Source organism: Argopecten irradians, chromosome 12, assembly GCF_041381155.1.
Source record: "Argopecten irradians isolate NY chromosome 12, Ai_NY, whole genome shotgun sequence".
Taxonomy (NCBI): Eukaryota; Metazoa; Mollusca; class Bivalvia; order Pectinida; family Pectinidae; genus Argopecten; species Argopecten irradians.
In genome coordinates, this window is record NC_091145.1 from 24,676,071 (window position 1) to 24,703,817 (window position 27,747).

The 27,747-nt window shown below is 36.0% G+C and overlaps 2 protein-coding genes across 5 annotated transcripts in view; one reads left to right on the forward strand and one right to left on the reverse strand.

The window, feature by feature from the left end:
- Positions 1-27,747, forward strand: part of LOC138336414 (protein MON2 homolog) — a 576,914-nt gene that overhangs the window by 539,035 nt on the left and 10,132 nt on the right. For all 3 annotated transcript variants that reach the window (XM_069285900.1, XM_069285901.1, XM_069285902.1), the window contains 7 exons: positions 7,664-7,839; positions 8,357-8,519; positions 8,891-9,151; positions 9,582-9,780; positions 10,219-10,820; positions 12,545-12,688; positions 13,296-13,424. In XM_069285900.1, coding sequence (XP_069142001.1) covers positions 7,664-7,839; positions 8,357-8,519; positions 8,891-9,151; positions 9,582-9,780; positions 10,219-10,820; positions 12,545-12,688; positions 13,296-13,424 — 1,674 coding nt within the window. The remainder of the gene's footprint in view (positions 1-7,663; positions 7,840-8,356; positions 8,520-8,890; positions 9,152-9,581; positions 9,781-10,218; positions 10,821-12,544; positions 12,689-13,295; positions 13,425-27,747) is intronic.
- On the reverse strand, positions 16,428-27,720 carry LOC138336416 (thyrotroph embryonic factor-like). 2 transcript variants are annotated; one of them, XM_069285905.1, is made up of 2 exons: positions 27,436-27,720; positions 16,428-19,668 (listed from the first exon to the last, which is right to left on the reverse strand). In XM_069285905.1, the coding sequence occupies exon 2, from the start codon at positions 19,567-19,569 to the stop codon at positions 18,811-18,813; it is 759 nt and encodes a 252-aa protein (XP_069142006.1). In that variant the 5' UTR covers positions 19,570-19,668; positions 27,436-27,720; the 3' UTR covers positions 16,428-18,810. The 2 variants fall into 2 exon arrangements, with proteins under 2 accessions (XP_069142006.1, XP_069142005.1); XM_069285904.1 differs by lacking the exon at positions 27,436-27,720 and adding an exon at positions 21,891-22,112.

Genomic DNA, 27,747 nt, shown 5'->3' on the forward strand with positions numbered 1-27,747 from the left:
GAATGATGTATACATTGGAATTGTTTTCTCTGCTATTTGGGAGAATGACTTTTTCCCCCTCAGGACAGTCTACAGTACTTAGGGTTGGCTATTATTGTGACAAATGGTTCAGTTTGGTCTGAATATCAATTGTCAGAGAGACTGTCTACATGTGTGGGGGAACTCTTAATAGTGCAGGGTACAGGACTGGGGGATGGGTTGGTCAGGGGGGGAGACTGCCTACATGTGTGGGGGAACTCTTAATAGTGCAGGGTACAGGACTGGGGGATGGGTTGGTCAGGAGGGGGGGACACTGCCTATATGTTTGGGGGAACTCTTAATAGTGCAGGGTACAGGACTGGGGGATGGGTTGGTCAAGGGGGGAGGGGGAGACTGCCTACATGTGTGGGGGAACTCTTAATAGTGCAGGGTACAGGACTGGGGGATGGGTGGGTCAAGGGGGGGGAGGGGGAGACTGCCTACATGTTTGGGGAACTCTTAATAGTGCAGGGTACAGGACTTGGGGATGGGTTGGTCAGGGGGGGGGAGACTGCCTCTATGTGTGGGGGGAACTCTTATTAGTGCATGGTACAGGACTGGGGGATGGGTTGGTCAGGGGGGGGGGAGGGGGAGACTGCCTACATGTGTGGGGGAACTCTTAATAGTGCAGGGTACAGGACTGGGGGATGGGTTGGTCAGGAGGGGGGACACTGCCTATATGTGTGGGGGATCTCTTAATAATGCAGGGTACAGGACTGGGGGATGGGTTGGTCAGGAGGGGGGGAGACTGCCTCTATGTGTGGGGGAACTCTTAATAGTGCAGGGTACAGGACTGGGGGTTGGGTTGGTCAGGGGGGATGGGGAGACTGCCTACATGTTTGGGGGAACTCTTAATAGTGCAGGGTACAGGACTGGGGGAATGGGTTGGTCAGGAGGGGGGGACACTGCCTATATGTGTGGGGGAACTCTTAATAGTGCAGGGTACAGGACTGGGGGATGGGTTGGTCAGGAGGGGGGAGACTGCCTCTATGTGTGGGGGAACTCTTAATAGTGCAGGGTACAGGACTGGGGGTTGGGTTGGTCAAGGGGGGAGGGAGAGAGACTGCCTACATGTTTGGGGGAACTCTTAATAGTGCAGGGTACAGGACTGGGGGATGGGTTGGTCAGGAGGGGGGGGAGACTGCCTCTATGTGTGGGGGAACTCTTAATAGTGCAGGGTACAGGACTGGGGGATGGGTTGGTCAAGGGGGGAGGGAGAGACTGCCTACATGTTTGGGGGAACTCTTAATAGTGCAGGGTACAGGACTGGGGGATGGGTTGGTCAGGAGGGGGGGGGGGAGACTGCCTCTATGTGTGGGGGAACTCTTAATAGTGCAGGGTACAGGACTGGGGGATGGGTTGGTCAGGGGGGAGGGGGAGACTGCCTACATGTGTGGGGGAACTCTTAATAGTGCAGGGTACAGGACTGGGGGATGGGTTGGTCAGGGGGGGAGGGAGAGACTGCCTACATGTTTGGGGAAACTCTTAATAGTGCAGGGTACAGGACTGGGGGATGGGTTGGTCAAGGGGGGGAGGGAGAGACTGCCTACATGTTTGGGGGAACTCTTAATAATGCAGGGTACAGGACTGGGGGATGGGTTGGTCAGGGGGGGGGGGGAGACTGCCTACATGTGTGGGGGAACTCTTAATAGTGCAGGGTACAGGACTGGGGGATGGGTTGGTCAGGAGGGGGGGGGGGACTGCCTACATTTGTGGGGGAACTCTTAATAGTGCAAGGTATAGGTCTGGCGAAGACACTTTACAGGTGTGGGGTGACGATTTTTCTTTGGTGCTAAACAAAATTCTGTTTCACATCAGTTTGATGCTTAACATATCTATATCATCTTGTATAAGAACTAAATTTATTGCATCGGACAACTAAGGATATTTTTGCCGAGTGTCACTTGAATGTCCACACACGTATGATGATGGCTAACTGGCAACAACATTTTAGCGATGTCTATACAGGTTTTATGAATACATACTGTATAAAGGTTCCTGAATAACAGTAATGTTATAATTTCTAAGTATTTTTATTATGTACTCTTGTCGGTATTTCCCGTCTACCACAAAACGAAAGTAGCAATGGAAAGCACAGTCTGCCATTTTGTGTACACATGGTAAACAAACAGACTAGCATGAAATGTCAAAATTCGGTGAAACAGACATATTTAACCAATGTTTGATACTTCTGGTGCATACTTTTCTTCTTAATTAGGTAATATCAATACTTACTTGTCTTAAAAAACGTTAGTTAGCTATAGTAAGTTCCAGAAAAATAGTAAACTAAAAGCAAGGTGACAATAGTCTGTTTCAGAAAAAACATCTAAAAATGATCTCGAATAATGCCAACCCCATTGGCCAATTACCTGCGCCCGGCGCCTTTCTTAGGGAAAATATGGTACCTCACATAGATGGAAAATACATTTATATTATTTCAAATTTTATTCTTCAAGAGTTAGTCTTTGCAAATATTCTTTGAAAAGCTGAAATCACTCAATTGAGTAGCTGAAGAAAGAAAGCTAAGAAATTGACTAACAATAATATTACAAGATATTTAAAGAATATTTATAGAGATCCTAAAATGGAACTTTAAAAAATGGTTCAGAAAATTAATTTACAATGAAAACTATTTATAAAGTAAAAATACTTATTAATAAATCAATTCTGAAATAATAGATTGTCTTCAGAAATTTATGATTTGAAGAAATCAGTTTTCCACAGATAAAAAGCTCCATTGTGAGACACCCACAGGATCCAGCTCTGTGATTTTTATCAACATTAATACATGTTTGTAAAATTGCTTATCATAGTTTTCTTCCTGTTCAGTAAGAGACAAGATCATACAAAAATATTTTCTCAATATTTTTGATCTTAAATATAGCAAAATCCCTTGTGAATAATTCCAACCAATATATGTAGCCATTCTTTCTTTTACAAATTGTTTTTTGTTCTTCCGTAAGACAAGAATTCCCATCACCGAGCGTATATTTTACAAGGTCTTTTGAAGGTTGTTTCTTCAATGAAGAGCTATGATGCAGATTTATCGTGACAATCATTGGTATTGGTGAAATAAAAATTCATTAGTAAATGCAAGCTTGTCCTTGGTAAACTGAATCCTGAAGAGTTCTGCGGGGGTATATCTCCGTAACACATACTTACAGGAAAATAAGCAGTGAAGCAGACGCATCATTATATCCTTACAGCATTACCTCAAATATAAGGTGGAGTTTAAATCTACTTCTCCTAGGATATAATACATACCTACACAATGCTTGTGATAATGTAACGTCGTCCAAAGCCCACACAACCGGCAGTTTATCAGACCTGCTCCATGACAGATTGCCATAGAATGATATCAACTTTGTCACAGTAACTTAAGTTACGATGCAATTTTAAAGATTACCTTCCAAGAATTTTTATTTAATTTTGAAAATATAATGAAGACTTTTGTCTGTTTTTCTTCACTGTTGTAATAATATCTTGAGAAACAATGTATTTCTGTTATGATTTCCAGTTTTCAATTTTTTTTTTTTTTTTTAAAGTTATAATATTTCTGTTTTCATTATCTCCGACAATATTCCTTTCAGGGAAACAACCATTTGGCTTTTATAGTTGGTTGACAGTGGAAGTGCATTAATTCATCTCAATGTTAAAATAATACTGCATTGATAAACAAAATTTTAATACTGCATTGGAAAGTGTTTTTTGTTTCTAACGCTGGAGCAGTATATTTAAATGATTACCCAATTTGGCCAGAAACATTAAATGATTACCCAATTTGGCCAGAAACATTCTTAGTCCTTAGGGTAAGGGGAACAGAGTTTGTGTAAATCTTGGCTCTGACAGCCCCCCTCCCTAGGGGCTGGAGGGGCGGGGCCCAATGGGGGTAAACTATTTCCCTGAGATATGTGTGTATTTATACTTCCATGCATGCTGTAAAGCTAACCGTGATTTTTTTTCTGACCAAGGGGGGATAACTCAGATTGGTTTGGCCTTACATGTGAGCCATAGTTATCAGAATGCTCAGCTACTAATAGATCACTGTAAAATATTGGATCACATTGATCACCTTTGATCATTGTCATATGACATACCATCCTCAATATTTGAGGGGTTACTATCACTGTCATTATAGCCACCCCTAGATGTCATAACAAAATTGATGACAGTTCAGGAGAAAAAAAACTGACTAATCACACTGACCTGCAGAGACGGTCTCTTTTACACATGAAATTGACTATTTGGGCCCCTAAGAATGTGATATTAAACAGGTGGTCTTCATATAGAGGGGGTTGTTTAGAGAAAATGGAAACGGGATTTGTCCCTAATAGAAATAAATTTACTGGAAAACATGTAACAGTACAGGATTTTAGATAAATTTAATAACTGCTTCCACCAGAGACTGAACTGACTAGCTTTAACGCTAAACCATTTCAGCTAAAAAGAATTTCTCTTATGTTATGTTTTTAATGAGCTGTTTTGGTGATGTAATGACTTGATATGTGTTGAATATGTACATTATGATTTTATCCTACTTTAATTACGCTAAATCAGGTTTAATCTATAACATCAGAAACAAACTCAGAGTCCTATCAGGCACATTTTACAGCCTGTCAATAATGATAGCATGCTGCAACCTGCCCTAATTCTAAAATCAAATTAAATCTAGACAAAATTGAAAATAAAAACGTTTTTGTAAATATTATCGTCAGATGAATTCTTTTGTGTGAAGATTTCTCCTCCTTTGATGTATAAATGGGGAATACACCATCAGACAGTGAGTACATCTACTCACAGTCAATTTAAATAACTGTAGTGATATATCGGACTCAGAAATTGGTTTATACATCGTGCTGATACATGAATGAACTGACAGGCTGCAATATAATATAGTAAACATCTCCTGTGTGAGTTATCTCCCTTATATCACAAAGTTTATTAAATTTTTCCCAGACCTTTAAAATCTGTTGGGAAATGAAGTGAGTCGTGAAATGAAGTAAAAAAAATCCTAATAAAAGCAAGTGTTGTTCATATGTTTGTGACTTATCTCCCTTACATCACAGATGATTTATGTTGTTAATTAGAATTTTCCCCAGACCTTAAAATCGGTCAGGAAATTAAACGTTGTCATTTGTCATTTTCCAGACAACTTATTCTCATATTATTTTTGATAGAACATGGATTTTCATTTTAATTTAGACTTTAGCAATAGTGAAACGAAATGATTTCTTCTGTTCTAATTGGTCTTTTGTGATTTAAAGTTATATGTGCCGTATTTTTCATACTCACGAATCAAGAGCAGTTTTTAATATGTTATTCATCACCAAAAATTACCAACTTTTTGAAAACTACAATACTTTCAATGCAAAGGTTTTAATTTTACATGTACAAATAAGAGCTGAAAATGATTTTTGGCAGTACTGCCAAAAATCATTTATTTACATCAATAGTGAAGTGAAATGAGTACATACGGTGAGACCATGAAGCCAAATTGTGGTCTTCAATTTCATTACACATTTTTACAATGTTATTAGTAATTATAAAGTGATTTGTGCAGGTATTTTTCCATGTAAACATATTTAAGGCATAAAAACAACAATTTTACAGTACAAAATTTCTGTGTTATAACTAACGTTTATATAAGTCATCTGAAGCCATTTGAATGATTTTAAAAGCTTTATTCATCAAACCTGATGGTTTTTAATAGATAAACAATGAAAAAATAGCATGTCAAAATTTTCGCCCAGTTACAGCACATATAACTTTAAAAGATTACTATCATGCTATTATAATAAATTGTGGTTGTCTTCTCTAGATATAAAAACTATCGACAAACTTACGGCATAGATGTCTGTGTTAGCCCCAGTATTTATCTGTGTTGTAGAAATTACAGATGTCTGTGTTAGCCCCAGTATTTATCTGTGTTGTAGAAATTACAGATGTCTGTGTTAGCCCCAGCGTTTATCTGTGTTGTAGAAATTACAGATGTCTGTGTTAGCCCCAGTGTTTATCTGTGTTGTAGAAATTACAGATGTCTGTGTTAGCCCCAGTGTTTATCTGTGTTGTAGAAATTACAGATGTCTGTGTTAGCCCCAGTGTTTATCTGTGTTGTAGAAATTACAGATGTCTGTGTTAGCCCCAGTGTTTATCTGTGTTGTAGAAATTACAGATGTCTGTGTTAGCCCCAGTGTTTATCTGTGTTGTAGAAATTACAGATGTCTGTGTTAGCCCCAGTGTTTATCTGTGTTGTAGAAATTACAGATGTCTGTGTTAGCCCCAGTGTTTATCTGTGTTGTAGAAATTACAGATGTCTGTGTTAGCCCCAGTGTTTATCTGTGTTGTAGAAATTACAGATGTCTGTGTTAGCCCCAGTGTTTATCTGTGTTGTAGAAATTACAGATGTCTGTGGTAGCCCCAGTGTTTATCTGTGTTGTAGAAATTACAGATGTCCATGTTAGCCCCAGTGTTTATCTGTGTTGTAGAAATTACAGATGTCTGTGGTAGCCCCACTGTTTATCTGTGTTGTAGAAATTACAGATGTCTGTGTTAGCCCCAGTGTTTATCTGTGTTGTAGAAATTACAGATGTCTGTGTTAGCCCCAGTGTTTATCTGTGTTGTAGAAATTACAGATGTCTGTGTTAGCCCCAGTGTTTATCTGTGTTGTAGAAATTACAGATGTCTGTGTTAGCCCCAGTGTTTATCTGTGTTGTAGAAATTACAGATGTCTGTGTTAGCCCCAGTGTTTATCTGTGTTGTAGAAATTACAGATGTCTGTGTTAGCCCCAGTGTTTATCTGTGTTGTAGAAATTACAGATGTCCTGTGTTAGCCCCAGTGTTTATCTGTGTTGTAGAAATTACAGATGTCTGTGTTAGCCCCAGTGTTTATCTGTGTTGTAGAAATTACAGATGTCTGTGTTAGCCCCAGTGTTTATCTGTGTTGTAGAAATTACAGATGTCTGTGTTAGCCCCAGTGTTTATCTGTGTTGTAGAAATTACAGATGTCTGTGTTAGCCCCAGTGTTTATCTGTGTTGTAGAAATTACAGATGTCTGTGTTAGCCCCAGTGTTTATCTGTGTTGTAGAAATTACAGATGTCTGTGTTAGCCCCAGTGTTTATCTGTGTTGTAGAAATTACAGATGTCTGTGTTAGCCCCATGTTTATCTGTGTTTAGAAATTACAGATGTCTGTTAGCCCAGTGTTTATCTGTGTTGTAGAAATAAATTACAGATGTCTGTGTTAGCCCCAGTGTTTATCTATGTTGTAGAAATTACAGATGTCTGTGTTAGCCCCAGTGTTTATCTGTGTTGTAGAAATTACAGATGTCTGTGTTAGCCCCAGTGTTTATCTGTGTTGTAGAAATTACAGATGTCTGTGTTAGCCCCAGTGTTTATCTGTGTTGTAGAAATTACAGATGTCTGTGTTAGCCCCAGTGTTTATCTGTGTTGTAGAAATTACAGATGTCTGTGTTAGCCCCAGTGTTTATCTATGTTGTAGAAATTACAGATGTCCATGTTAGCCCCAGTGTTTATCAGTGTTTATCTGTGTTGTAGAAATTACAGATGTCCGTGTTAGCCCCAGTGTTTATCTATGTTGTAGAAATTACAGATGTCCATGTTAGCCCCAGTGTTTATCTGTGTTGTAGAAATTACAGATGTCCGTGTTAGCCCCGCTCCAGGAGTTGTCGAACATCCCACAGGCTGACATCAGACAAAGGCAGCTCGAATGTGTTCTACAAATCTTACACAACAATGGGGACACACTTCTTCATGGCTGGCCCCTAATGTTAGGGGTCATAGGGGCTGTCAATAACAACCAGGGGTAAGTTCAAAGGGCTTGGTAAGGTCATGGTGAATAAAACTGCCAGGGGCGTAGGTTACGTCATAAAGAAATATGAACTGTGGAAGGTCATGTTTGATGTTAGGGGAAGGTCAAGGCAATAGGAATGTGGCAAAATTATAGCTGGAAAAGTCAGGGGAAAATTAGGAACATATGAGGTCATTAAAGCAAGGGGGGTCAAGGTCATGGGGAGAAACAGCAATGAGTATGTAGGTCATGTGGTAAACAGTCAGAGGAAAGTTTGGGTTTGGTTTGATTGATCCTTTTAACAACCAGGGTCATGTGCCAAGTTTATAGGTGGAAAAAAGCTGGAGTAGAATGTAGCCGGGACATCGTAGCCACCCGGCCACTGTGATCCAAGGTCAAGGTCATAGGGGAAAAACAGCATAATTACCAGTAATCTTATGATCATTGTGTTTTACTGACGTATTGCTATTAATGCCTTCATGTTCCACCACAACACATGTTAATAAAATAAATATAATGCTCTTGTTTTCAGCGAGAAGCTGATACAAACAGCCTTCCAAAGTTTGCAACTGGTTGTGACCGATTTTCTTCCCATCATTCCCTGTATGTATCTACAAGTGTGTGTGGAAGTCGCAGCCAAATTCGGGCTGCAGAACCAAGAACTGAACATCAGCCTGACTGCCATAGGGTTACTGGTAAGTACTGTAAATAATGTATAACCGGTAATACGATGGGATGGTGTTTTCATGGTTTGTGTAATACACTTGTGGTCTCATTTATCATTGAAAAATGTATTTGTAAATTCTTTATAATGTCATACATAACCAAATCAGGAAAGTTAGATTTGTTAGTACATGTATATTGTACTTAATCTTCTTGTTTGAAGACAAGTGCCAAAAATGTAAACCAACAAAAATGAATGACAATATATTTATATGTATATGTCAGTTTATATACACAAATTGAGCATTTGTCAAATACTGTTCTAAATGCACTGAAGGTTTTGATGTTTTCTGCTTTTAAGAATTCTGTCTCCTAAATTGTTTTTTTTTTTTTTTTTTTTTAGTGGAATGTTGCTGACTTTTTCTACCAGAACCGCACTCGAATTCACACGGACCTCGACAAAGATATGACTGATGCTGAGAAGAAGAAGCTAGGGATGCCTGCATTTGATGCCTTGTGGATGTGTCTATTTATGAAGCTCGGACAGTTGTGTGTGGACGAGAGGCCCGCTGTCAGGAAAAGTGCCGGACAGACGTTGTTCTCCACGATATCGGCTCATGGAGGTCTGCTTCACAAGGAAACATGGAAACGGGTTCTGTGGCAGGTAGGACGCGAGCGTTTAGGTGCATATTTATAGCAAGAAGATGATTGTTAATCTTAATTTTTTAATACATGGATAAAGATGTTTTTGTTAAGATTTGTAGATTGATAACAGTTAAGCCTTTTTATGCATACCATCATGAAATAAAGGGGGCATATATCCATCTCGTCTCCTTCTGTCGCATCCTATTCAGATTTCATATGGGTATGAGGATTAGAATCTTTCTCCCCCTTTAGGGTCAGACAAGTGAATCTCAACCTGTGGAGTTATATTCCAAACAAGTTGTCAAACACAAGGCTCAAAAAGCTTAAGAACCTTATCCCAAGTGTTGAGATCTCCTGTCTCACCCCAAAGAGAGTGAATGATTCTTTTTCTATTAACGTGTGCACCATTTTATGTCATACATAACCCAGTCCTCTCCTGATTACTCCAGGTTCTGTTCCCGTTACTGGAGAAAGTCCAGAAACTGTCAAGCACTGCGTCAAATGTGAAGGATGAGGCAGCAACAGGAAACATCTTGATCCATCACTCCAGGGACACAGCCGAGAAACAGTGGGCTGAGACAAGGGTCCTCACACTTGCAGGAGTGGCTAGGACCTTCAACTCGAAACGCAGAACCCTTCAAACGATAGGTCAGTACTCAAACACAAAACCCTGCAAGTGATAGGCTTGTATTTCAATTTCAAGGCCAAACCATTCAATGGCTTTTTCTATAGTTCAACGCTTAACACAAAAACGTCTTCAAACTTTTAGGTCATTAAAAACTAAAGGATTTTGCTTATTTTCTATAGTCTTTATTTCAACTCTGAATGTAAATTAACCCATTCAAACTGAAAGCTAAATCTATACTGCAGCTTAAGATTATAGGTCTCGACTGCATTATAATGCAGAATTTGCATGTTGTTTGAAGAGGTTTTGTTTTATCTGGTATAATTAGGAAAAAGTCAATTATAAAAAATAATAATCATGTTATCAATTTTATTACATATCTATTGTTGTCTATATTTACATGAACAGACAAGCTGCATGTAAAGTTCCAAATTTTAATATTTGACCTTGCTTTGATTCAGCTGGAGATTTTCCAAGAGCTTGGTCTCTTCTCTTGGAATATATAGAGTTCTCTGCCCTTTGTCTCAATGCGGAAGTGTCTCTGGCAGCACTGAAAAGTTTCCAGGAAATTCTCCAAATAAGTCGGGATCCCCGGGAAAAAGGAGACGGATCAGTTGTGGATGGACTGCCAAGTATGGCTCCTCCCATGGAGGAGATTATGAATAGATCTGAACAAAATAAAGTCACAGAAGGTGAAGGTCACTTGTCACAAAGTTCAGACATGGACTATGATCCGTCACTATGGGCAACAGCCTGGAAAGTATGGCTAAATATAGGAACAAATGCAACAAAACCACCTGAAACTACACACCGATCTGAGAAAGTTTATGTGCCATCCCAACCATTTCTCACTGCCTTGATTCAGACCTTTCCATCCTTGTTTGAGCATATAAAAGTACGATTTGTGGGTGCTGATTTACAAAAACTTTGCACTGTGTTACGGAGCGCACTGACGGTTCCTGTACACGGTGATGCATCGCCATTTATCATTCCATCCTACCCTGATGTTACTATCACACCCCTACAGGAGGCCACACTACAGTCCATGGAGGCTCTTATACAGGTATGTATAGCTGTCTCATCATAACAGGTTAATACTGGCTAACGAACGTCATACAGGTATGTATACTGTCTCATCATAACAGGTTAATACTGGCTAACGAACGTCATACAGGGCATAGCATCTAACAAACAGCATTCAGGTATATGTAGGTGTATATGTATGTTACTGTGTAACATATAAGTCATACAGGTAAACTTACTGTGTAACATATAAGTCATACAGGTAAACTTACTGTGTAACATATAAGTCATACAGGTAAAATTACTGTGTAACATATAAGTCATACAGGTAAACTTACTGTGTAATATATAAGTCATACAGGTAAACTACTGTGTAACATATAAGTCATACAGGTAAACTTACTGTGTAACATATAAGTCATACACTGGTAAACTTACTGTGTAACATATAAGTCATACAGGTAAACTTACTGTGTAACATATAAGTCATACAGGTAAACTTACTGTGTAACATATAAGTCATACAGGTAAACTTACTGTGTAAAATATAAGTCATACAGGTAAACTTACTGTGTAACATATAAGTCATACAGGTAAAATTACTGTGTAACATATAAGTCATACAGGTAAACTTACTGTGTAACATATAAGTCATACAGGTAAACTTACTGTGTAACATATAAGTCATACAGGTAAACTTACTGTGTAACATATAAGTCATACAGGTAAACTTACTGTGTAACATATAAGTCATACAGGTAAAATTACTGTGTAACATATAAGTCATACAGGTAAAATTTACAGTAAGTAACTTACTGTGTAACATATAACTTACTTACTGTGTAACATATAAGTCATACAGTGTATAATATAAGGTAAACTTACTGTGTAACATATAAGTCATACAGGTAAATTACGTGTAACATATAACATACAGTAAACTTACTGTGTAAATATAAGTCATACAGGTAAATTACTGTGTAACATATATAAGTCATACAGTAATTACTGTGTAACATATAATCATACAGGTAACTTACTGTAATATAAGTCATAAGAATGTAATATATATACAGGTAAATATTACATACATACAGTAAATTACGTGTAACATATAAGTATACAGTAGAATACTGTGTAACATATAAGTCATACAGGTAAACTATGATAAGTCATACAGGTAATTACTGTGTAACATATAAGTCATACAGGTAAACTTACTGTGTAACATATAAGTCATACAGGTAAACTTACTGTGTAACATATAAGTCATACAGGTAAAATTACTGTGTAACATATAAGTCATACAGGTAAACTTACTGTGTAACATATAAGTCATACAGGTAAACTTACTGTGTAACATATAAGTCATACAGGTAAACTTACTGTGTAACATATAAGTCATACAGGTAAACTTACTGTGTAACATATAAGTCATACAGGTAAACTTACTGTGTAACATATAAGTCATACAGGTATATATAAGTCATATAAGTCATACAGGTAAACTTACTGTGTAACATATAAGTTATACAGGTAAACTTACTATGTAATGTATATGTCATACAGGTAAACTTACTGTGTAACATATAAGTCATACAGGTAAACTTACTGTGTAACATATAAGTCATACAGGTAAACTTACTATGTAACATATAAGTCATACAGGTAAACTTACTGTATAATGTATAAGTCATACAGGTAAACATAGTGTCTTACATACATGTATTAAAGTAAGCTGAGAATTATATGTTTACATTTCAGGCTATCCACAGTGGGCCAGACTCTATGCAATCTATGTACCCTGAAATTTTCCACCAACTCCTCACCTTTATAGAGTATGGCGTCAGAGTACCTAAATATGGTCAGCTGGATGCTAAGGCCATTGGATCTGTCAAAGGACCCCAGGTGAGACTAAAATCAATGAGTGTAGTATTCAGGAAAATACCACAAGGACTTTGAAGGATATTGTAGCAGCGACACCAAATTTGAAATAAGGACCTCAAAACACTAGCCAGATGCTCAACATATTTATCTACCTGGTCACCAATTATTGACCCAGTCCAATCCCAATACAAAAACATTAATAGAATATCATAACGTATCACTTACTGATATATGATTACATCTCTGGCAGTAACTAGTGGTTATCACGGCAACAAAAATATGATGTGTACCTTTACAAGGTGTGCATGAATCCAACTTTTATTTTTAATTTACATACTTTTAGTCTTGTAACCTTTCCATCTCCAACCTTTGACCTAGTAACATTTCCTTCTCTAACCTTTGACCTTGTAACCTTTCCTTCTATAACCTTTGACCTTGCACCATTTCCTTCTCTAACCTTTGACCTTGTAACCTTTCCTTCTCCAACCTTTGACCCTGTAACCTTTCTGTCTCCATCCTTTGACCTTTTAACCTTTCCTATTCTAACATTTGACCTTGTAAGCTTTCCATCTCTAACCTTTGACCTATTAACCTTTCCTTCTCTACACATTTGTATCTTGTGTAACAGGTTGACTGGGTGACCATGAACTTTGTGCCATTTGCGGAGAAATCTGTGGAGATTACAGTCGATTTGTATCGGTCTACAGCCAAACACCCAGCAGTGATTGACTCCCAAATACTACAGCACATTATCAAGGTTGGTATTCATTAGGATTTCATGTCAGTATGCAACGTCATATTTAAAGCAATGTAAGATGTCATTTTGGCAAACAATGTCAGATTTCATTTTAGCAAGCAGTGTTAGTTTTCATGTTGGAAAGCAATGTCAGATTTCATATCAGCAAGCAACATCAGATTTAATATCAGCAAGCAACATCAGATTTCATTTCAGTATTAAGTAATGTTAGATTTCATTTCAGCAAGCAATATTTAATTTCATGTTGGCAAGCAATGTTAGATTTCAAATTTGTAAATATAAGCAACTTCTTTTCTATAAATTTGACATGTAACCTTGAGTTTGTCTTTTCAATTTTAATCCTAGAATTTCAATCCATCAATCATCAATCAATCAATTCTTTTATTCCTCAAAGATGAGATTTACAAAATAAAACGATTTCTCAAAACTTTACAGTTTTACATATCAAATGAGTAGTCAGATTCTATTAAAGTCTACATACAGGATATTTAACAAGGCTTCTTTAGAACAAGTTTTTATACTGGTGAAAATGTCTTGACGAAATTTCCAGAAATTGTACGCCGTCTTTAAGAAACAGCATATATTCTGCCCTTGAGGTAAACATATTTTTGAAATCTTGGCCATCCATTCCAAACAGTATTCTCAAAAAGTGTTCGTGGGATATATCATCAATATAAGTGCACACTTCCGGTCCATATGTCGCGAGAACCTTCTCCATGAATTGAATCCTGTCCAATTTCGTATGCTGACACTTAGTAGTAAAATGTAAGACGGGATCTATATACAGTTCTTCACATTTTTCGCACACTGTTACATTCCAAGTTGGATCAAAGGCTTGCATTTTGGCAACGTATCGTGTTGTGGGTGTGCAATGTAGTTTCCATAATATATGAGGTGAACTGTATGTACAATGTATATATTGGAATCTTAGGAAATCTCCTTCCGCGTGCATTCGATCTCTTAATAACATATTTTCACTGTTAGATACCGATGAGTTAACTATCCTTTTCAACATAATTTTGGAGGGAAATTGTGCTGCCTTTACATATGTTATACTGACATTGAAGAGTATAATTTTTCAAAAGCTTTACAATATCAGGAATAAATCCAGTTTGTACAGAAGGTTGATCCAAATACTGGTATAATTGCGACAAAAATATTTGTTTTGTTAATGTTTTTGATGGCAAAGCGATAATAGCTTGTAGAAATAGTAGTTTCTTTTTGTCGATCCCTGCGCCGATTCTTCGCATTCCGAGCATTGGCTCGGCAATGTCTGATCGAGTAGGTTTTATAAAGCACTGGGTTCGTTTAACAATTTCATGTTGGCAAGCAATGTTAGATTTCAAATTTGTAAATATAAGCAACTTCTTTTCTATAAATTTGACATGTAACCTTGAGTTTGTCTTTTCAATTTTAATCCTAGAATTTCAATCCATGTTGCTCGATTTTAAAACTCCATAGATTCAGTGTTATGAACAATTTAAAGGTTATAATTCTAAAGAGATGTAACAGATACTACGCTGTAATTATAAGTAATCAGACATTGGGACGAGAAGAAATGTAAATGTGTCATTTAAAGTAGAGTCTTCAATTTGTTTCAACTAATCTCTGTTTTATGTATATTGAAGCATCAAGCAGCAAACAGATAAGTCTGTTTAGATTTATACACGGTACTCACTATTATGTACAAAAATTATGTGATTGTTTGGGACATATGATGGTGTAAAATTTACATTAAAGTCTTTATGTACAAATATTATAGACATGATCCAAGATATTTGTAGAGGAGACTGATGAAACCTTTCATAATTGGAAATTTAAAGTCATATACTTTTGTACAAATTTGTTTTGTCAGAATAAATGATATATTTGATACCAAGATCTGGTCTTAATTACGAGAAAAGGAGACTTTATGTCTATGAGATTTGCTCTTTAAATCACACGTACATCAATTTCAAAGGGGAAAAAATCTACTGGTATATCATATAGAAGTAAATGTGATTCTTCACAGTAACTGTTTTGTCAAAAGTAACACGCATGAATATTATTTGATATCAAGTTCTATATATCATTTCTAAGAGAAGAGACTTTAAAACGTCTATTAGATTTGCTTTATATCACACCTATCAGGTGTGTTGTTGTAAACACTGGACTAATTTTTGTTTGCCTCCAGCCATATTGGAAACTTAACCACTTAACCCAGCTGTCTTGTTTGCCTTCCATTGAGGTCCAGATTTATAAACAGGGCTAATTTAGAAAAGGTCTTAGGGAGACAATCAGTTAAGTGGCATAGGTCCCTAGGGGCCAGCTGAATGGGTGAAGACAGGAGTGTCAAATTGTTGGGTTTGGCAGCTGCTCCACTCCCTAGGGTGTTGGTTACCATGGTAACTTGCTGGGTGTCAGGCAGTGTCACAGGTATGCAGCCCCATAGGTATAGGGTTCTTCTAACCCAGGGGGCATTGACTTTAAAACTTGAATTAAATATATCAGTTAGCTATAAATCTTTGTGCACATTTTACACTTAAGGCAATGTATATATAATGTATCTGTGAATTTGTTGTTGACACATGAAATTGATACATTATAATATTGCTTTGATTTTTAAATGTTTCCTCTGATATTAAAATCAAAATCTTGTAAAATGATAATAAGATGAAATTTCTCTCAGTCTATAAGCAATATTTCCTATTTTAAACATTTCACATAATTTTCAAACAAAAATGGATCTGAAACACATCTGATTAGTTATAAATTTAATTTGTCTGACTAATATTTCACGATTCTCATATCTTCCATGGATCTTTATTAATTCATTTACCCCTGAAATTCCATAATTCCATAATTCTAAGACTGGCCATGGTCTAAGACTGGCCATGGTCTGGTCTTTGATGTAGAAGAGTCTGAATGTGTCTTCGGGGTTAAATGAGTTAATTATAAACATGTATGATATAATTGACCTGTGAACTTTAATCGCAATTAATTAAAGCAACAACAAAAACAGTGTACAGTAGATAACATTTATTTGTACAAGGTTTTATTCCAGTATCATCAGTCATCCACATCAACCAAAAAAAAAAAACAAACAAAAACATTGATTGTAAACAATTCCCTGATGTGTTCTAAAATCTATACTGACCAGCACAACTTTCATTTTATCAGAAACATCTATTGCTTCCCACTTATTACAATAGACCAGAGCATATGTCAGTGCACGCTGAGGTCATCACAATCAAAATTTATACGCTCTAAACAAAACAACTACGCTCTCAAAACAGAATGATAGAACAGCATGAAACTGTAGTTGTAAACAATAGTGTGCTGTGTGTGTAAACAACATGACAATATTGATGTAACCTAATATAAATAATAAATGTTCAGGGCAAAATTTGGGACAATGTTTTTTAAATTGTGATTATAATTACAGGACATGTACGTGGAAAAAAAATCATGTTATATAGTGTTATGAGGTAATGAATTGTATGTAGTTATCACCGGGTTACAAGTAAACAGTTCATACAACATATATGGAATCATTATGATTAAAATTGCTGATTTAATAATTGTGACCTTGTAAGAATTAGCACCATCTTGCTGAGTCTAGCTGTTCCTGAGTCACAAATGTCACAATAACCCCATCTTTCTCCATTACACATCACCATGATAACCAATCGTCATGGCAACATGTACACTTCACCATAATTAAAAATCGCTGTGGCAACACTTCACAATTGTAACCTATCGCCATGGCAACACTTAACCATGGTAACGAAACACGAGGGACGTCCTGAGTGAATTTTTGTGTATAATGCGGACTTGTAAAATGGATTCAAATTTTAACATAAAACCTCGTGTATAGGATGAGGTAGCAATACGTTATTCAAAAACAAAATAAAGGAAAAATTCCCTGAGTTCAAAGGTCAGTTATGACCAGCGAATTTAATGATGATTAGGAATGGCTGTAACAAGCAAAATTATAGAAAACAATTTAGGTTTATTCTTTTCAAATTAAAAATGTGACAATAAATTGTTGATTAACTTCATATGGTGTTTCATTATGTAACAAAATACATTGTAATAGGAAAGTTATATAACATCATCAGACATTTTATCCATCATCCAAACAAAAATGCAAAAAAATGACTAATTTATGTAGCTTAGATCAACTGTCGAAAGTTGACTACAAAACTAACAACTCTCAAAACTCACAACATTCAGTATTTTCATCTGCAAAGCATTTCTCGCCCGCTTAGCTGAAACGCTTTAAAAATTGATGTGGAACGAGGAAAACTCTCTTCATCCACATGACTATCACTAACCCAACACGTCTGGAATTCTCACCGTAAGTTATAACTAAATGTTATAAACTAAATCACAGAAATAAACGCTGTTTTATTGAAATCAGCAGTATCATACACATTTAACTGAAGAGCACCGGTAACAATGGGAGGTAGATCATGTCACATGTGGCTACAGTCGACAACCACATGTGGCTACAGTCGACCACCACATGTGGCTATAATCGACCACCACATGTGGCTACAGTTGACCACCACATTTGGCTTCAGTCGACCATATGAGTTATACAGACAGGCTATATAAAATGTTTTAAATGATTGTCTCTGAACTAAGACATTATTTTAATTTATTTTGTATATCATACTTCATTTAGAACTCCGAATAAGTTTTGAATGGTCACGCTGCATCCAGAGTGAAATGAAATGTTAATGGTTATTAGCTGCCATGATAACCCTGAGAGAAGTATAATAGTAATATTTGTCTATTTCAGCATGTGAATCTCTTTCGTCGTCATGGCAACAGTTATGTCATGAGATGATGCATACAATACTGAATCCATTTAATCATGTAAGATTTTAAATTCAATACTCGTTAAACAATAGATATTAGATTGTGACACATAAATTTTCCTTCTATAGACAGTTTACAAATTATTAGAACCAACAATGTTTATACCAATATCATGTCATGCCATGTACTGTATTGGATAGGGAAACTATTAATAAATAAATATACCGGGTAGGTTCGATTCTCTTTTATCAATAAAGTCTATATGTTTCTGAAGTTAATTGATATTACTTAGTATCAGTTAGAGGATGAATGGTCCTTAAAGAACGTGACAAATAAAATTGGTAGATATTTGATAGTTCCTATCAATGATATAATTTATGTAAAAAGGGGATAACTCTATTTAACATATGGTTATCAATTTCTCTGATTCAACATACAGTAATTTGGTTTGATTTTGACTTTCTTCTCTATAAATCCCAAAAGATCTCCACACAAAGTTATAACCACTTTGAACAAGAAAACCAGTCTTTTGACAGTTTCATTGAACACAATTGAGCTTGTCTGATTATCACACGCGAGATCATGGGTTATACAACATACAGCGCAGCTTTTCTATTTCACTCTTTAGTAAGGATACCTCTGTCCGTAACTGTAGATTTTCCTGTTCAAGAAACACAACTCTAAGTGCAATTTGCTCCTCTTTCATACGTCTAGCTTCACGGGAACGTTTGGCAGAATCGTTGTTCTTTTTACGTTTATCCCAATATAGTTCGTCTTTTTGGTTATCAGGAACAGAAAGAGGTCTTTTCTTGGGGGGCATTTTAAAAGAGTCTCCCCCTTCGCCGTTACCAAGGTCTAAATGACAACCGGATGTATTACTGCCAGTGGAAGAGGGTGAATTTAAATCAGAATTGTCTACTTCCTCATCCACCTCATGTTTCACCATTGAGTTGGACATGGGTGGACTTGTCGGTACACCTGCACCAAGGTTAGACATTGTCATACTGCCGAGTGACTTGATGCCTTGGTGCATGTTATCAACAGTGTTTGTCGTTGTTGGGGTATGGTGGAGAGTATGGGTCGGGGGAGGGATCGATGACATCAAGTCATGACTGTTAGTAGATGACACAAGCGAATAATCCAAACCCGTCGAGGAAGGCCCTGCACCATGCATAAGTCCAGCGAGGTCTGTATGGCTCATTGTGTGGGATGGAGCAGGGTAGCCCATCCCGTAGTATGATGATGTAGGAACACTGCTGTTAGTTCCCCGAACATTTGTACTGTATGGTTTAAAGAATCTGTCATCCCTGTGCATCATGGCGGAGTAGGGGTCCTGCATGTTGATCAGTTCAGATGTAACACTACTATAAATGGTTGATGTATTGTCTGCTCACTCTCGGCCCAGATCACATTTAGTTCATGACTCTGTCTTTGTTTTCTGAAATGCACAAAAAACGTTGGTCAACCTTTATATGGTATTACATCAAATTGTAACAAGAGACTTCCTACTTTGGACCTGACTGATCATGAGAGTGTTATATTCTAACCTAATGTATTTTAAATTTTATATACATGCAGCTTCTTTTTATAGCAAGTTTTTTGCTCACTTCATCCATTCAATGGCATTCACAGACTGGCCAGCTATAAGTTATAGATTTTCTCAACAGAATTCTAATACTAGATTATCTCCCCCTACTCAAACATGCTGCAGAGGCAAAATTATAAAGCCAAATTTTATTGAAGTTTTTTATATTCTAGAGACTGGTGGTCAGTCTTTGTCATTAATTGCAGTATGGAGTGAATTAATTGGACCTTCAAAAACTCTATAACCAAAAGGTTGACACCTCTGTATTTGGGATAAGCAGACCCCCAGTTTGTTCAAGGTCAAACGTGGAAGTCAAATTCTATATCATTATGGATAAAGTTTCCCTTACATGTCTTCTTTGTAATTTAAAGGACGTACATGTTGATCTAATGTTTATTTTAAGTCTGTAGCTAGGACATTTTCTCAGTTCATAATTCACGGAAGAGTATTCTGCATTTTTTTCATACTTTCCTGTAAAGGGATTATGATTTCTGTAATTGTCTTTTGACCTACATGAGCCTAATGACATGTGTATTGACCACAAATTATTTTTAATACATATATACATGTCACACTGTACATGTTAGGTGTCACATTAGCTATATACAGTGGCTTCTGTCCTATATCTGACCTTGATCTATATGGCCTTGAACATACTAAATACCTGAAGCTTACATGACTGTGCCAAATCCACATCCTCCTCCTCTAAAGGATGTTCCACTGACCAAGTGATGGTTGGCCAGATATGCTGACATGACCAGAGTGGAAAATATGTCAATAACAAATGTAATTATTTGAATACCTGGATTGCAATGTGTATAAATAGGTTCAAATTGTACATATGATAATTATTAACAGAGTATAATTTTGACAGGAAACTATGTATAGTATACTGCTTTATATATTTTAGGTGACACCTGGCAAATGAACAGTAATTGGTTTTACTGAAGGTCATAGAGTTAAAAAGGTCACTGTTGATAAGGGTATAATAGCATAAAAAATTATCTGAGCCATTAAAGTTTTTATAAAATTGACAAAACATGATGAGTTGTGCTTGTCATACATAAGGCTCAGAAAACTAATTGACTGACAAATTTGAGACTAAAGATGCCAATTAAAACTAACCCTCTATTTACTAAACTGTTTGAAGTATATATCTATCTTCTGGCAACTCTATATGCATTTTTATATTATTTTAATTATCTATGTATATTCAACATAGCAAAGAATTAAAATTTCTGAATTTATATGCATATACTTCACATTTATCTCTCTTAAAAAATTATGTTAAAACAGTTTCCTGATGTTTAGAATTATTTGAATTATTTAAAAATATTTTAATAGTTAATTACTTAATTATTAAACTGACCTCTTGGCACCAAATAAAATTTATTAAAAGATATGATTTTATGATGATTAAGATTACAAAGAAAAAGATTTGATTAAAAGTGGTATGTTGGTTTTTTCCTTAATCTATTTCTAACAAAATAATTTCGATATTATATATAATAAAAATATATCTATATCCTTAATCATATAATTATCAAATTGTTGCTTTTGCATTCCTATACTGTGCATTTTAAACTCACAGCATAGAGCCATAGGATAGGTGTAATGCTTGCAATTGCTACAGCCATAAATATATACATAATATAGAATGAGATAACTTTCTTCTGTTTATATAATAATCTATACAGTTTAGTCTAAACGTGTTAATCCTACTCTGGCAATGTTCCCACGACTTGAGAGTATTTTTAATATGTGTACCATGCAATAAGACGTAGCACAGCAGAGTTAGTTCTTGGGTCCATGCATGACCATGAGTGAATAGAGAACTTATATTATTATGATGTCCAGTCTGTTAGGTCATACTGACCACCACCAAGACAAAATTAACTGACCACAGTAGATACTCCCAGAGTGACAAACAATCAACATCCTTAGCATTGAAAGTTAGTAGTAATATAATTCCCCCATGTTGGCCTCTAACCAACTTGGTGTGGGTCAAACTGACCAGCGACAGCCAACTAATAATGAAATCACATCTTATTATGTCCAAGTGCACTAAGTATTACCTTCCAGAAGTGGTCAGTGGCCAGACTGACCAGTTCTCAAAATGTTGGTTTTAGGAATCCGATGTAGCACTAAGTCCATACAACTTAAAACAAGCACTTCCTGAAAATGTCACTGACCATCCAGTTGTCCACCTCACACACACAGTGAATGACCGACAGGTTACCACTGGTCAGTCAACATTACACAAAGTTTGCATTGCTATCAACTGACCAATTATATGGAGTATTCCCAGGCATGACCTCTAACCCCTGGGCTGTTTATTTATAGCACAGGTCATGTGACCCTTTAGCCCAACCAGCAATGTTGAATAATGGTCTGTAATAAAGGGAGCACAATGTTAGCTAATGGTCAGCTATCACAGCACACTGACCAGGTACAATGGAGATTACTGGACTATTTACCTGTTAGCATTGACAAGTACTCAGTCAGCCTGTAGTTGTTATTTAGCAAGTAGGTTCATGTGTGTTGTTTCTAGGAATGTAGACTGGGCCCTACTGGCCCCTGTAGGGACTTGTTGGGTATAGAACTAGTTTGTTAATTAGAATCTTTCCTTTATTACAATTACCAATTATACCATAATAAAACCCAAGTTTTAGGAGATTACAAGTTTTAGGAGTATACAATTATACCTTATGTAAACACATTTGTTGTCTTATATTATTATAAACATAGTCCTAATTTTGTCTGGTGTATTATAAACACAAAATGCAATCAAACATGCATGTAAGTTGTGTCACAAAATAAAAACATGCTTGATATATAAACACCCATGCATATGAAATTAGAAAATGACATGTTTCTTATATACTTAGAAACACCCAAATTGCTTTATAGAATATAAACATATTCATACAAGCAACTTCAAAATTGTGTTTTTTTTATTGACGTCTACCTATATATATATATGAGACATGATACCTATCTATATATATGAGACATAATACCTATCTATATATATGAGACATGATATCTACCTAATAAACACCCATGTTATGAGAACCATCTTTACATATGTCTTTATTGTTATGTATAACAAAAAAGTCTTGTCTTTAATCATACTTTGATGAGTTATTCTGAATGTATTGCATACTAGTACTAAATACCTGTTCACTGTTACAAAATCAAGATAGTGCTTTATTTCTATAGGAATAGCTGTTGACAGAAGGAAGCTTTTAATAGTTCCAGGAACCATTCAGCCATATACATTAATCAATGTTGTACTATAGGTGCCAGGAAGCTGGTGTAACTGTCTTGACCACTGGGACCTGGTCAATCATTGTCGCCATGGCATCATACAAATTAGCCACCACTGCCCTGTCATGTCAGTTGACATAAGCATTCATCAATAATTTAGCCCTTGGTGGTCAATTCAATACTTGTGGTCACTTCCTAGTGGCTAAAGTCAGGAAGTCCTGTTCTAGCTGTCATGGCCATACATATAAAGTCTTCCTTAAATGTTTTATAGATGTTCATAGATAATTTATTATAAGCAGAGTTCCTCTTTCATATATTGCAATGGCATGGTATTCCAACAGATGTGATTTAGATATGTGGTTAATGTAAAACCTGTTTATCATAAATGTTCCCTCTAGTCCAGATTTTGGCCCAGTTGGGGTCCAAATCAGTGAGAGGGTCTGGTTAGGGGTTTGACCTAGCTGGGGTTCCAAATCAATGAGAGCCCTATATCCATAGGTAGCTGCCTGACCATATATCCTTATTGTTATCTACTGGGATGTATCACTCCATAGGACCTTGCTTGTTTGTTCCAATTCTTTGTTGAGGGGTTGTGATAAACAAATAAATAAACAATGTTCAATGTCATACTTTTAAAAAAACTACTTAAGTTATCACATATTGAATATTGTTATATTCTTTTATTATCATAAATATGTAAGGCAGTGTATTTCTGTTAGTGTTTATATTGGCTATATGTTACTCCCAGTCAAGGTCACCCAACACCTACTGTGTATAGGGTCCCACACAGTGAGCAGACCATTTTGTTTGTCTCCTTCTGCAATCTTACCAGCAGTGATGCAATGAGAATAGCACCACTATGGCACAGTGTTATGGCTATCTGTGTAACTGTACAGAATGTTTGGACAGGGGTCATTTAACTGGACATTAGACCAATATATGACAGAGTGTTACAGCACTGTGACCTTACTCAAGGACAAATGATGCAGATCTAGTGTGTGACCTTAGGTAACCTTGAAATCTTCAAATGCCTATCAAAATTTCTAGTCCATTATAGCTACAATAATTATAAATTTGTATTGAAATTTGTTTGATTTTGCTTTCTTTTAAATCCTAGAAACTGCTATGGTATTAGGACCTTATATAGCTACCAGATTTTTGCAAAGAAAAGTGATAGGTGGAGTTCCCTGACAAAAAGCTCCAAACAACATCCGGCTACTAGCATGGTATCTATATACTCTTAATGCCAGGGTCCTTACATGTTCATGTTCAGAGTTTGAGGGATATATAGTGTCCGATATTCGCTACCATATTTGTGAAAGGCTATACGTAAATATGGGAAAATATTTCAAGAGAACAATTGAATAAATAAGTATCAGCTTGCAAAGATTCCCCTTCCCCCTCCCCCTCCCAAAAAAAAACTCTGATTGTCAAATTTTGAATGGCTATCTATTAGCAATATTTGTCTAATATGCTGGGAACTAAAAAAAACTGCATGCATTCATTGCATGTGGAATTTTAAGAAAAATATTGCAATGAAAAGTTAACTGATGAAGATCAATGTTTGGGTGACCTGAATGGTAAAAGTCATTTCAACATTCTATTGTAATCGATCGACTAATAAAATGTGAAGAGAAAATCTAATACAAGAGATGCAGAGATTGGTCATCGATCTTGCTTTCTGATATCGGTCCCAAAATATGATATGCACCAAGGAAATCAAACTATGTACATATGAAATATGTATCAGACAGTATAAAAGTGGTACCAATTAAATGATCCAAGATAGCTACCATCTTTATATTGCCCCTAAAATATATTATGCACAACTTTGTTCTAACAGAACCTTTAAAATTTCCATTACATTTGAGCAAAATTAATTAAAGAAATATGCTCCACCGCTGACAAATGACATTTTTTCACTATCAAAAACACGAGCAGACGATTTAGTATTTCTCTTCAGTTACAAAAGTTACTTACTTTACACCATTACCACCATTGAACAGTTTGAGCTTCTAATTTCACTTCAAGTTAAAGTTACAAAAAATAATTAATTGCATCCCGAAAAAATTCCGTGGCACTATATCCTATATGGAATTAAGTACTGATTGCGCATGCACCAAAGGCAAAATAAATTATTTTATAATATTTTTTGTGTTACCGGTAATTAGACATATATATACACGATTAAACACCAATTATTGTTCAAGTGATTAATATCATTTATGCTCTGTCGGCAGTGGAGCATCTTTAAATATATGATGCAAATGCATTTTGCATTAATTTTCATAATTTCAAACAAATATGATTTAATTAAACGATCTCTTTAGAACCTTTTTAGTAATATATCATAGTGGTAATTGATAATTGTTTACGGATGGATAGAGATGGACAATTTGAATATAGCCCACATAAATCTGATGATACTGGGCTAATTATAGAGTAAACAGAAAAAGTATGCTGTGTATTTTTAACAAAACAGAGACACTAATTTTGTGTGGCGCCCTGTAGTACTAATATACTTTTATAGTAAGTACTGAATATTGTATGGGTATAGTATGAAGGTGTTTACGGGCTTGGGAATTTCATTAATCCCAACCTTAATCATGTGAATGGAATTTTTCCGTCATACTAGAAGACAAACAGAAAAATGCCAGAACTAAAAGCCAATAGCCCAGTGTCTATAACAGACTGGCTTTAAGTGTTGTTGAGGAACGAGTTGAATCACCTGCGTGTACCTGTCCACTCTTGTAAACTTACGTAACAGTTACTCTCTAATCACCTTCCCCTTACAGGTGTTTTCTAGGGGAAATAATCGCACCCTGGTATCAGGCAGTCATGGGTGAAGGATTAAAGTGTGTTTACGAAATAATGAAAGGAGAGGAGGATTAGGGATTAGTAAAGTCATGTGGGCATCAGTACTGGGCAGCCCAGGTGGACAATAGTCGTTAGTAATACACCTATCACAGGTAACAGTTATATATAGATTGTAACAAACTAGTATAACTGTTCACATAAAAAATACATAAACATGTTGTAAGATATAATCATCAAATCACAGCTTGTGACAACTATGTGTGAATTATAAGACAACACTATGGATATCGAATAACGATGCAAGATCAATTGAATAAGTTCAAAATCCTGTAAATACATGAGCTATATTATTTCAAATTTCAGTCATATATTGATTGTCTGTTTTTGGTGATCAATAAGCAATATCAATATTTACTAACAAGTGTAAAAGGAGTGGGTCGGTGTTACTATACAATGTTATATGGTCTGTGGCACTCAATGGTGATGTTGAACTTTACTCATTCAAAACGATAAAGAAATCTGAAACAATCCTCAATATTTAAAAAGAAAAAACTTTTCTTGAAGTTTGCAATTTATAAACTATACATTGGTTAAAATGTTAGGCTCTTATTGTGTTCAGTACAGTAGGTAACTATCTATATATAGCCTAATCTCATGTTACATGAACAAGGTTAAATTATCAAGAGAAATCCATCAAATTTGTTTGTTAGGTTTTGTTTGTTTTTTTCTGGTTGGAGCCGTTTGTCATGTCATAGAGAAATATTTTAATTTCAAGTTCAATTTGGTATTTGAGAACTAGAACTAGTGCATGGTCGAATGTTTACATACTTGAGTAATTTGAACAGATCGTAGGTAACTGTAACATACTGATAGGATCATGGTCAGTTTTTCTCATTAATTATACACTGGATCAACATGGACCCAGTACGTTGTCTCTCAAGGGACCTCACCATGCTTATATCATATATCCATGGCTCTATATATAGGAAATCTAATTACACAGGTCTTAGGTACGAATTACATCATCATATGCATTGAGGATATATATGGGCTGTTTGGGTGATACACTCATTCACCCCTACAGACACATTTGAACTCTTCTAAACTAAAGTTGGAACAGCTCATTATAAAATTTCAGGGGTGTATGAGATTAAACAAGGGGAGATCATTTGTTTTAAGAATAGTCAGCTGAGATAGTTTTACTGTTAAAAATCAGTTCAATTCCATTCATTTTACTGTTCATAATTCATCCATTTATACTTCATTAACTTAAATTAATAATCATTAGATTAAATTTTCTGTGAATTAATTTAAAGACTATGTTTGATTTGAATAGAGCTGCACATATTTCATTCATGCATTGATCAGTTTTTTGGCCCTAGATCAAAGGTTTTCTTTACATCAATCAATTAATGATTTACGAAAAAATCAACTTATTTCCTAAAATATTACCATTGTGTGATAAAATAAATATATATTAACATTTCAAATAACAAAATCTGCTATATTAAATACAAGTTGTCAGAGCCTTACCTATATAGCTACATTGGTCTGGTATGGTCAGCCCTATAGTACTGACCACATGGCTTTAAGTGTAGGTCAGCCTCTGTACTGGTCACTAATGGTCAACATTAGCCAGGATTAGTGGGGGATGACCTCCTGTGCTAGATTCCACTGTGTTACATAACATTCTGCCTTATTGTCAGAAGTTAGAGGTTGTGACCCCTGCCTCCCAAACTTCAGTTTGTCTTAATTTGAAAAGGAGTGGTCAAAGGAAGCTAAAGAATTTAATAGGGCCTCACCAGCTTGACTGGTGGGCATTGTATGTTTTGTGATGAAAGAGAG

What these genes read in the sequence shown, in the direction of transcription:
- LOC138336416 (XM_069285905.1), bottom strand. Translation starts at nt 19,569, where the DNA reads ATGCAGGACCCCTACTCCGCCATGATGCACAGGGATGACAGATTCTTT.